Source organism: Salmo salar, chromosome ssa11 (genome assembly GCF_905237065.1).
Source record: "Salmo salar chromosome ssa11, Ssal_v3.1, whole genome shotgun sequence".
Lineage (NCBI taxonomy): Eukaryota > Metazoa > Chordata > Actinopteri > Salmoniformes > Salmonidae > Salmo > Salmo salar.
Genome location: NC_059452.1, coordinates 101,425,863 through 101,438,362, shown reverse-complemented (window position 1 = coordinate 101,438,362; position 12,500 = coordinate 101,425,863). Strand labels below are relative to the sequence as shown.

Genomic DNA, 12,500 nt, shown 5'->3' with positions numbered 1-12,500 from the left:
TGTGTTTTAGAATAATGTCCTGTAAATGTGTTCTAGAATAATGTCCTGTAAATGTGTTTTAGAATAATGTCCTGTAAATGTGTTCTAGAATAATGTCATGTAAATGTGTCCCAGAATAAGAAGCGTCGTGAGAGGAGGGACCTGCTCAGACTGCAGCTTCTCAGAATCTTTGAACTACTGGCCGACGCTGGAGTCATCAGTGACAGGTAACACAAACACACACGCTGTCAAACATATATATATACACACACACACACACACACACACACACACACAATGTCACACATTCACGCACACACTGCATTCTAATCATTTGTCTAATCTGTTTCTCTCTCACTTTCTATGTCTCTCTCAATTCAATTCAATTCAAGGGGCTTTATTGGGATGGGAAACATATATTAACATTTCTCTCTCTCTCTCTCTCTCTCTCTCTCTCTCTCTCTCTCTCTCTCTCTCTGTGTGTTCCCCCTCCTGTAGTACTAACGGAGCGTTGGAGCGGGACAGCCTGGCGTTAGGAGCTCTGTTCCTGGAGTACGTGGACCTGACCAGGATGCTGCTGGAAGCCGAGAACGACAAGGAGCTGGACGTCCTCAAAGACATCAGGGCCCACTTCTCTGGCATGGTGGCCAACCTCATACAGTGTGTCCCTGGTAACTATACACCCCATAATACTATCCAATACTCATATAGTAACCACACACAGACCAAAGCTCTCCCTCTCCCTCCATTTGGTAAATCCGACCACAACTCTATCCTCCTGATTCCTGCTTACAAGCAAAAATTAAAGCAGGAAGCATCAGTGACTGGAACATGTTCCGGGATTCTTCCGATGGCATTGAGGAGTACACCACATCAGTCACTGGCTTCATCAATAAGTGCATCGAGGACGTTGTCCCCACAGTGACTGTACGTACATACCCCAACCAGAAGCCATGGATTACAGGCAACATTGGCACTGAGCTAAAGGGCAGAGCTGCCGCTTTCAAGGAGCGGGACTCTAACCCGGGAAGCTTACAAGAAATCCTGCTATGCCCTGCGACGAACCATCAAACAGGCAAAGCGTCAATACAGGGCTAAGATTGAATCATACTACACCAGCTCCAGCCCCTCGTCGGATGTGGCAGGGCTTGCAACCTATTACAGACTACAAAGGGAAGCAAAGCCGCGAGCTGCCCAGTGACACGAGTCTAGCAGACGAGCTAAATCACAAATATGCTCGCTTCAAGGCAAGCAACACTGAGGCATGCATGAGAGCATCAGCTGTTCCGGACGACTGTGTGATCACGCTCTCCGTAGCCGACGTGAGTAAGACTTTTAAACAGGTCAACATACACAAGGCTGCAGGGCCAGACAGATTACCAGGACGTGTGCTCCGGGTATGTGCTGACCAACTGGCAGGTGTCTTCACTGACATTTTCAACCTCTCCCTGTCTGAGTCTGTAATACCAATATGTTTCATGCAGACCACCGTAGTCCCTGTGCCCAAGAACACAAAGGTAACCTGCCTAAATGACTACAGACCCGTAGCACTCACGTCCGTAGCCATGAAGTGCATTGAAAGGTTGGTAATGGCTCACATCAACACCATTATCCCAGAAATCCTAGACCTACTCCAATTTGCATACCGCCCAAACAGATCCACCCTGCTCTTTCCCACCTGTACAAAAGGAACACCTATGTGAGAATGTTATTCATTGACTACAGCTCAGCGTTCAACACCATACTGCACTCAAAGCTCATCGCTAAGCTAAGGATCCTGGGACTAAACACCTCCCTCTGCAACTGGATCCTGGACTTCCTGACGGGCCGCCCCCAGGTGGTGAGGGTAGGTATCAACACATCTGCCACGCTGATCCTCAACACTGGAGCCCCCCAGGGGTGCATGCTCAGTCCTCTCCTGTACTCCCTGTTCACCCATGACTGCATGGCCAGGCACGACTCCAACACCATCATTAAGTTTGCAGACGACACAACAGTGGTAGGCCTGATCACCGACAACGACGAGACAGCCTATAGGGAGGAGGTCAGAGACCTGGCCGGGTGGTGCCAGAATAACAACCTATCCCTCAACGTAACCAAGACTAAGGAGATGATTGTGGACTACAGGAAAAGGAGAACCGAGCACGCCCCCATTCTCATCGACGGGGCTGTAGTGGAGCAGGTTGAGAGCTTCAAGTTCCTTGGTGTCCACATCACCAACAAACTAGAATGGTCCAAACACACCAAGACAGTCGTGAAGAGGGCACGACAAAGCCTATTCCCCCTCAGGAAACTAAAAAGATTTGGCATGGGTCCTGAGACCTCAAAAGGTTTTACAGCTGCAACATCGAGAGCATCCTGACTGGTTGCATCACTGCCTGGTACGGCAATTGCTCGGCCTCCGACCGCAAAGCACTTCAGAGGGTAGTGCGTGTGCGTACGGCCCAGTATATCACTGGGGCTAAGCTGCCTGCCGTCCAGGACCTCTACACCAGACGGTGTCAGAGGAAGGCCCTAAAAATTGTCAAAGACCCCAGCCACCCCAGTCATAGACTGTTCTCTCTACTACCACATGGCAAGAGGTACCCGAGTTCCAAGTCTAGGACAAATTCAACTGTTTTTACCTCCAAGCCATAAGACTCCTGAACAGGTAATCAAATGGTTACCTGAACTATTTGCATTGTGTGCCCCCCAACCCCTCTTTTTACGCGGCTGCTACTCTCTGTTTATCATATATGCATAGTCACTTTAACTATACATTCATGTACATATGTACATATTACCTCAATTGGCCCGACCAACCAGTGCTCTCGCACATTGGTTAACTGGGCTATCTGCATTGTGTCCCGCCACCCACCACCCGCCAATCCCTCTTTACGCTACTGCTACTCTCTGTTCATCATATATGCATAGTCACTTTAACCATATGTATGTACTACCTCAATCAGCCTGACTAACCGGTGTCTGTATATAGCCTCGCTACTGTTTTTCACTGTCTTTTTACTGTTGTTTTTATTTCTTTACTTACCTATTGTTCACCTAATACCTTTTTTGCGCTATTGTTTAGAGCCTGTAAGTAAGCATTTCGCTGTAAGGTCTACACCTGCTGTATTCGGCGCACGTGACAAATAAACTTTGATTTGATTTGATCATTCTCTTACGGTAAGCATGGCGCCTATAACACTAGGATTGTGTGTTGGAAACCCGGGGCCACCCATACGTAGAATGTGTGCTATTTTTAATACGACATCATTCAGAATACCGTCATAGTGTAAAGGGGAAGTCAAGCGTTTTAAATAGATAATAAAGCCCTTTCTCTTTCTCTTTTTTAACCCCCCCTCCTTCTCCTGCAGTCCACCACCGGCGTTTCCTGTTCCCCCAGCAGTCTCTGAGACACCACCTCTTCATCCTGTTCAGCCAATGGGCTGGCCCCTTCAGCGTGATGTTCACGCCCCTCGACCGCTACAGCGACCGCAACCACCAGATCACCAGATACCAGTACTGTTCTCTGAAGGTACTGTACACACACCAGATACCAGTACTGTTCTCTGAAGGTACTGTAAACACACCAGATACCAGTACTGTTCTATGAAGGTACTGTACACACACCAGATACCAGTACTGTTCTCTGAAGGTACTGTAAACACACCAGATACCAGTACTGTTCTCTGAAGGTACTGTACACACACCAGATACCAGTACTGTTCTCTGAAGGTACTGTAAACACACCAGATACCAGTACTGTTCTCTGAAGGTACTGTACACACACCAGATACCAGTACTGTTCTCTGAAGGTACTGTAAACACACCAGATACCAGTACTGTTCTCTGAAGGTACTGTACACACACCAGATACCAGTACTGTTCTCTGAAGGTACTGTAAACACACCAGATACCAGTACTGTTCTCTGAAGGTACTGTACGCACACCAGATACCAGTACTGTTCTCTGAAGGTACTGTAAACACACCAGATACCAGTACTGTTCTCTGAAGGTACTGTAAACACACCAGATACCAGTACTGTTCTCTGAAGGTACTGTAAACACACCAGATACCAGTACTGTTCTCTGAAGGTACTGTAAACACACCAGATACCAGTACTGTTCTCTGAAGGTACTGTACACACCAGATACCAGTACTGTTCTCTGAAGGTACTGTACACACACCAGATCACAGTACTGTTCTCTGAAGGTACTGTAAACACACCAGATACCAGTACTGTTCTCTGAAGGTACTGTACACACCAGATACCAGTACTGTTCTCTGAAGGTACTGTAAACACACCAGATACCAGTACTGTTCTCTGAAGGTACTGTACACACACCAGATACCAGTACTGTTCTCTGAAGGTACTGTACACACACCAGATACCAGTACTGTTCTCTGAAGGTACTGTAAACACACCAGATACCAGTACTGTTCTCTGAAGGTACTGTACACACCAGATACCAGTACTGTTCTCTGAAGGTACTGTACACACACCAGATACCAGTACTGTTCTCTGAAGGTACTGTAAACACACCAGATACCAGTACTGTTCTCTGAAGGTACTGTACACACCAGATACCAGTACTGTCTCTGAAGGTACTGTACACACACCAGATACCAGTACTGTTCTCTGAAGGTACTGTAAACACACCAGATACCAGTACTGTTCTCTGAAGGTACTGTACACACCAGATACCAGTACTGTTCTCTGAAGGTACTGTAAACACACCAGATACCAGTACTGTTCTCTGAAGGTACTGTACACACACCAGATACCAGTACTGTTCTCTGAAGGTACTGTACACACACCAGATAGCAGTACTGTTCTCTGAAGGTACTGTAAACACACCAGATACCAGTGCTGTTCTCTGAAGGTACTGTACACACCAGATACCAGTACTGATCTCTGAAGGTACTGTACACACACCAGATACCAGTACTGTTCTCTGAAGGTACTGTAAACACACCAGATACCAGTACTGTTCTCTGAAGGTACTGTAAACACACCAGATACCAGTACTGTTCTCTGAAGGTACTGTACACACACCAGATACCAGTACTGTTCTCTGAAGGTACTGTACACACACCAGATACCAGTACTGTTCTCTGAAGGTACTGTACACACACCAGATACCAGTACTGTTCTCTGAAGGTACTGTACACACACCAGATACCAGTACTGTTCTCTGAAGGTACTGTACACACACACACACCTGCACACACACATAGGCTGCACATGCACACACACACGCACACACACACACACACACACACACACACACACACACACACACACACACACACACACACATAGGCTGCACACCCACACAAAAACACCCACAAACACACACATACACACACTCACACGGAAACATGGACGTGCAGTATGCATATACATAAGTATACCATGGTTTCTCCCTAGGCGATGTCCGCGGTGCTGTGTTGTGGTCCAGTGTTTGACAACGTGGGTCTCTCTACTGATGGATATCTCTACAAATGGCTGGACAACATCCTGGCCTGCCACGACCTACGGGTATGTCACCTATATGAAGGGTTATGTCACCTCTATGAAGTGTTACGTCACCTCTATGAAGTGTTACCTCACCTCTATGAAGTGTTACGTCACCTCTATGAAGTGTTACATCACCTATATAAAGTGTTACCTTACCTCTTTGAAGTGTTATGTTATCTCTATGAAGTGTTATGGTATCTCTATGAAGTGTTATGTTACCTCTATGAAGTGTTACCTCACCTCTATAAAGTGTTACCTTACCTCTTTGAAGTGTTATGTTATCTCTATGAAGTGTTATGTTATCTCTATGAAGTGTTATGTTACCTCTATGAAGTGTTACCTCACCTCTATAAAGTGTTTACTCACCTCTATGAAGTGTTACCTCACCTCTATGAAGTGTTACATCACCTCTATGAAGTGTTACCTCTATGAACCTCTATGACTGGTTCTAACCTCTAACCCTGGACGTTACAGTATATGCTGTAACCAACCTCTACATGTGACGCCGAGTTGTATTTGAAAGTGCCCATTTGGTCAAAATGTCATCTCTACTGTAGTTTAGGTCTGTAGGGCTTCTCTGACTGTATCTGTGGGATATGCTCTCTTATTGGCTGACCTTTCCCTCCCTTGTCTCTCTGATGGTCTGTGTTTGTTCTTCCCTCTCATTGGCTAACATTTCCCTCCCTCGTCTCTCTGATGGTCTGTGTTCTGCTCCCAGGTGCACCGTCTGGGCTGTGAGGTGGTGATTCTGCTGTTAGAACTGAACCCAGATCAGGTGAACCTGTTTAACTGGGCTGTAGACCGCTGCTTCACTGGCTCCTACCAACTGGCCTCAGGATGCTTCAAGGCCATCGCTACTGTCTGTGGCAGCAGGTAGGGATATACACTGTGTGTGTATGCGTCTGTGTGTGTGTGTGTGTGTGTGTGTGTGTGTGTGTGTGTGTGTGTGTGTGTGTGTGTGTGTGTGTGTGTGTGTGTATGAAAGCTCCATGTCTCAATGTACCCATTCAACACCAACAGTGTATCATTGTTGTTGGTGTCAGGAACTACCCATGTGACATTGTGACTCTGTTGAACCTGGTCCTGTTCAAGTCTTCAGACACCAGCAGAGAGATATACGAGATCTCCATGCAGCTGATGCAGGTAGGACACACACACACACACACACACACACACACACACACACACACACACACACACACACACACACACACACACACACACACACACACACACACACACACACACACACACACACACACAGTCTTGTATTGCTACCCTTGTGGGGACAAACTAATTGATTCCCATCAAAAATCCTATTTTCCCTAACCCTAAATCTAACCCTAACCTTAACCCTTAACCTAAGCATAACTCTAAACTTAACCCTAAGCCTAACCTTAACCCCAAACCCTAACCCTAAAACTATACCTAACCCGAACGCCTAACCCTGGCCGTAACCCCTAACTCCAACCTTAATTCTAACCCTAATCCTAAACCTAACCCCGAAGCCTAAAATAGCATTTTTCCTCGTGGGGACCAGCGAAATGTCCCCACTTGTCCCAATGTTCCTTGTTTTACTATCCTTGTGAGGACTTCTAGTAAGTTAAACAAAAAAACACACACATGTATTATACAGTACTGTACAGTACACATGTATTATACAGTACTGTACAGTACACATGTATTATACAGTACTGTACAGTACACATGTATTATACAGTACTGTACAGTACACATGTATTATACAGTACTGTACAGTACACATGTATTATACAGTACTGTACAGTACACATGTATTATACAGTACTATACAGTACACATGTATTATACAGTACTGTACAGTACACATGTATTATACAGTTGCCGTGACTTGACTTTAACATTAGTCTGAAGACTGTTATTTATCTAATTAACTAACTGTTTAATTGTTACCCAGTTAAATTAATCATGTAACAATTAACTCATTAGGATCTGGGGCACTATGAGAGCGGTTCTTTATTTTTTTATTATTATATATTTTTTAAATGTAACCTTTATTTAACTGGGCAAGTCAGTTAAGAACGAATTCTTATTTACAATGACGGCCTTTTTAAAGAGTTACCATCTCCCGAATTAAACTCTACATATCACCACTCAGGATATGACCCAGATGCAGCCCCGGGAGGCGGATAGTACAGTTCTCAGATCATTTATTAGAAACACGGGGCAGGCAAAAGGCAGGTCGAGGGCAGGCAGAGGTTTGTGATCAGGTCAGAGTCAGGCAGGTACAGGACGGCAGGAAGGCTCGGGGTCAGGGCAGGCAGAGGTTTGTGATCAGGTCAGAGTCAGGCAGGTACAGGATGGCAGGAAGGCTCGGGGTCAGGGCAGGCAGAGGTTTGTAATCAGGTCAGAGTCAGGCAGGTACAGGACGGCAGGAAGGCTCGGGGTCAGGGCAGGCAGAGGTTTGTGATCAGGTCAGAGTCAGGCAGGTACAGGACGGCAGGAAGGCTCGGGGTCAGGGCAGGCAGAGGTTTGTGATCAGGTCAGAGTGAGGCAGTTACAGGACGGCAGGAAGGCTCGGGGTCAGGGCAGGCAGAGATTTGTGATCAGGTCAGAGTCAGGCAGGTACAGGATGGCAGGAAGGCTCGGGGTCAGGGCAGGCAGAGGTTTGTGATCAGGTCAGAGTCAGGCAGGTACAGGACGGCAGGAAGGCTTGGGGTCAGGGCAGGCAGAGGTTTGTAATCAGGTCAGAGTCAGGCAGGTACAGGACGGCAGGAAGGCTCGGGGTCAGGGCAGGCAGAGGTTTGTAATCAGGTCAGAGTCAGGCAGGTACAGGATGGCAGGAAGGCTCGGGGTCAGGGCAGGCAGAATGGTCAGAACCGGGAAAAACTAGGAAACAGAACTAGAGAGAAACAGGAAGGCGGGAAAGAAGGCTGTTAAGACCTGACAAAACAAGACGAACTGGCAACAGACAAACAAAGAACACAGCTATAAATACACAGGGGATAATGGAGAAGATGGGCGACACCTGGAGGAGGGTGGAGACAAGCACAAAGACAGGTGAAACAGGTCAGGGTGTGATACTATAAGGTCTTTACCTATCACAACAGTCCACTTTTTAATCATAACCTCGTATTATGTCATCATTCTGAAAAGTCGTAACCTTATATTCTCCTACATTAATTTCACATTTCCACAAACTTCAAAGTGTTTCCTTTCAAATGGTATCAAGAATATGCATATCCTTGCTTCAGGTCTTGAGCTACAGGCAGTTAGAGTTGGGTATGTCATTTTAGGCGAAAATTTAAAAAAGGGATGGATCCTTAAGAGGTTTTTAACAAGCATTCATGTTGTTGTCATTCCGCTAGGGACCTGTTTTCAGTGTATTACGTCTCCAATCAATAACCGTTGCTGAGTGTGTATGTTTATCCTGTGTTCCCATTTAATTAGCTAGTGAATAAATAATTACACCAATTTGTGTAGTACTGAATTTAGGTTATGGCTTTTTCTTTGTAGCTCTGCCTAGAAGGCCAGCATCCGGGAGTCGCGTCTTCACTGTTGACATTGAGACTGGTGTTTTACGGGTACTATTTATGGAAGCTGCCAGTTGAGGACTTGTGAGGCGTCTGTTTCTCAAACTAGACACTCCAATGTACTTGTCCTCTTGCTCAGTTGTGCACCGGGGCCTCCCACTCCTCGTTCTATTCTGGTTAGAGCCAGTTTGGGAAGGAAGTAGTACACAGCGTTGTACAAGATCTTCAGTTTCTTGGCAATTTCTCGCATGGAATAGCCTTCATTTCTCAGAACAAGAATAGACTGACGAGTTTCAGAAGAAATTTCTTTGTTTCTGGCCATTTTGAGCCTGTAATCGAACCCACAAATACTGATGCTCCAGATACTCAATTCGTCTAAAGAAGGACAGTTTTATTGTTTCTTTAATCAACACAACAGTTTCCAGCTGTGCTAGCATAATTGCAAAAAAGGGTTTTCTAATGATCCATTAGCCTTTTAAAATGATAAACTTGGATTAGCTAACACAACGTTGGAACACAGGAGTGATGGTTGCTGATAATGGGACTCTGTACGCCTATGTAGATATTCTATAAAAAATAATCTGTTTCCAGCTACAATAGTCATTTACAACATTAACAATGTTTACACTGTATTTCGGATCAAATTGATGTTATTTTAATGGACAAAAAATGTGCTTTTCTTTAAAAAACAAGGACATTTCTAAGTGACCCCAAACTTTTGAATGGTAGTGTATGTGAAGTGCCTGGGTTTGCCGCGGGTCTCTCGGTGAACGGGGCAGCCTTGGAAAGGGTGTTGGGCCTTTTCGTGGCACACTTATAAGGCTCTGATTGTCCGAAATGGTTCCAACAACTCTTCTTCGTAGTTGTCCGGTATCCAGTGACTTGTCGTGTAGTCCTGAGCAGAACTACATAGTTGACTTTCCTCCCATTCGCTCTTGAAGATACTTCTTTGAAGATAGGCTAGCCAGCCGTATCGATGGTGATTGTCCGGGAGGTGAGTTTATCTTCTCCACCTCGTGTTAAAGTTCAAAGTTCAAACCATTTTAAAAGTGTAGCTGCCGTTTCACGCTTTTTCTGGTTCAATGTGTTAATTTCTTAACCCCTCATTTATACCTTTTGCTCAAAAGAGGCGGTCTCTGACCTCACTGCAGGCCAGTGATTACTCACAGAGCAAAGTTATGGAAAACTATTATCTCATAGCTTCACAAATCACATCCCTCTCTTAATAACAAAAACACTCATACTTTTTCATATTACAAACACAACCCATAGTATGTAAACTTCATCCATGTAGTCAGTATACTTTCCAAGTCACAGTATTTCCTTTATAACATTTTTAATGACATCTCAAAAGAACAAACAAAATTAAGTTAGTGTTCTATAGATCGCCTCTGACCATTCCCCACGTTCTACGTTAGAAACATTGTTCCAGTATTCTCTTTTTAACGTGTTAGAGTTTCAGCGGGAAAAAGGTCTTTCCTTTATCAGGAATCAAGGTAAGACATTGTTGAAGTAACAATGTTTATTGTAACAACAGGGGCAGGAAAACGACAGGTCAAGGCAGGCAGGGGTCAATAATCCTGAGTAGAGGCCAAGGTACAGGACGACAGGCAGGCTCAGTGTCAGGGACAGGAAGAGTGTATTATACATCACTGTACAGTACACATGTATTATACAGCACTGTACAGTACACATGTATTATACAGCACTGTACAGTACACATGTATTATACAGCACTGTACAGTACACATGTATTATACAGCACTGTACAGTACACATGTATTATACAGCACTGTACAGTACACATGTATTATACAGTACTGTACAGTACACATGTATTATACAGCACTGTACAGTACAGTACACATGTATTATACAGCACTGTACAGTACACATGTATTATACAGCACTGTACAGTACACATGTATTATACAGCACTGTACAGTACACATGTATTATACAGCACTGTACAGAACACATGTATTATACAGTACTGTACAGTACACATGTATTATACAGCACTGTACAGTACACATGTATTATACAGTACTGTACAGTACACATGTATTATACAGCACTGTATAGTACACATGTATTATACAGCACTGTACAGTACACATGGTTGACATATTCTGGAAGCCAAGCTATGTGTGTGTGTGTTAGGTGTGTGTATCTGATGTGTGTGTGTTAGGTGTGTGTATCTGATGTGTGTGTATTAGGTGTGTGTATCTGATGTGTGTGTGTTAGGTGTGGGTATCTGATGTGTGTGTGTTAGGTGTGTGTATCTGATGTGTATGTGTGTGTGTTAGGTGTTTGTATCTGATGTGAGTGTGTGTTAGGTGTGTGTATCTGATGTGTGTGTTAGGTGTGTGTATCTGATGTGTGTGTGTGTGTGTGTGTTAGGTGTGTGTATCTGATGTGTGTGTGTGTGTATTAGGTGTGTGTATCTGATGTGTGTATGTGTGTGTTAGGTGTGTGTATCTGATGTGTGTGTGTTAGGTGTGTGTATCTGATGTGTGTGTGTTAGGTGTGTGTATCTGATGTGTGTGTGTTAGGTGTGTGTATCTGATGTGTGTGTGTGTGTGTGTGTGTGTTAGGTGTGTGTATCTGATGTGTGTGTGTTAGGTGTGTGTATCTGATGTGTGTGTGTTAGGTGTGTGTATCTGATGTGTGTGTGTTAGGTGTGTGTATCTGATGTGTGTGTGTTAGGTGTGTGTATCTGATGTGTGTGTGTGTGTTAGGTGTGTGTATCTGATGTGTGTGTGTGTGTTAGGTGTGTGTATCTGATGTGTGTGTGTTAGGTGTGTGTATCTGATGTGTGTGTGTTAGGTGTGTGTATCTGATGTGTGTGTGTTAGGTGTGTGTATCTAATGTGTGTGTGTGATATGTATTTCAGGTTCTGGAATCCAAGCTGTGTGTGTACTCTAAGCGCATGGTGGAGCAGAAGCCCGGTAACATTCTGTATGGGACCCATGGACCTCTACCTCCTCTCTACAGCGTGTCTCTGTCCTCACTCTCTACACAGCTGGCCTCCATGTACCCCGAGCTCACTCTGCCTCTCTTCTCAGGTTACTACACGTGTGGGTGTGTGTGTGTGGGTGTGGGTGTGGGTGTGGGTGTGGGTGTGGGTGTGGGTGTGTGTGTGTGTGTGTGTGTGTGTGTGTGTGTGTGTGTGTGTGTGTGTGTGTGTGTGGGTGTTTAACCAGAAGTCCCCACAAGAATAGTAAACAAACACCATTCTGACCAACTGGGGACTTTTTGTTAGTCCCCACAAGGTCAAATGCTATTTCTAGGGGGTTTAGGGTTCAGGTTAGAATTAGTGTTAGGTTTAGAATTATATTAACGGTTAGGGTTAGGAGATAGGGTTAAGTTTATGGTTAAGGTTAGGTTTTTGGGTTAAGGTTAGGGCAAGGGTAAGAGTACGGGTTAGGTTTCGGGTTAGGGGTTAGGGAAAATAGGATTTTGAATGGGACTGAATTGTGTGTCCCCACAAGGTTAGCTGTACAAC

At 44.8% G+C, this 12,500-nt stretch overlaps 1 protein-coding gene across 10 annotated transcripts in view; it reads left to right on the top strand.

The window, feature by feature from the left end:
• Nucleotides 1-12,500, top strand: part of LOC106563781 (protein furry homolog) — a 267,082-nt gene that overhangs the window by 179,623 nt on the left and 74,959 nt on the right. For all 10 annotated transcript variants that reach the window (XM_045690192.1, XM_045690187.1, XM_045690188.1 and 7 more), the window contains exons 25-31: nt 115-206; nt 478-650; nt 3,333-3,493; nt 5,391-5,501; nt 6,199-6,353; nt 6,524-6,623; nt 11,889-12,060. In XM_045690192.1, coding sequence (XP_045546148.1) covers nt 115-206; nt 478-650; nt 3,333-3,493; nt 5,391-5,501; nt 6,199-6,353; nt 6,524-6,623; nt 11,889-12,060 — 964 coding nt within the window. The remainder of the gene's footprint in view (nt 1-114; nt 207-477; nt 651-3,332; nt 3,494-5,390; nt 5,502-6,198; nt 6,354-6,523; nt 6,624-11,888; nt 12,061-12,500) is intronic.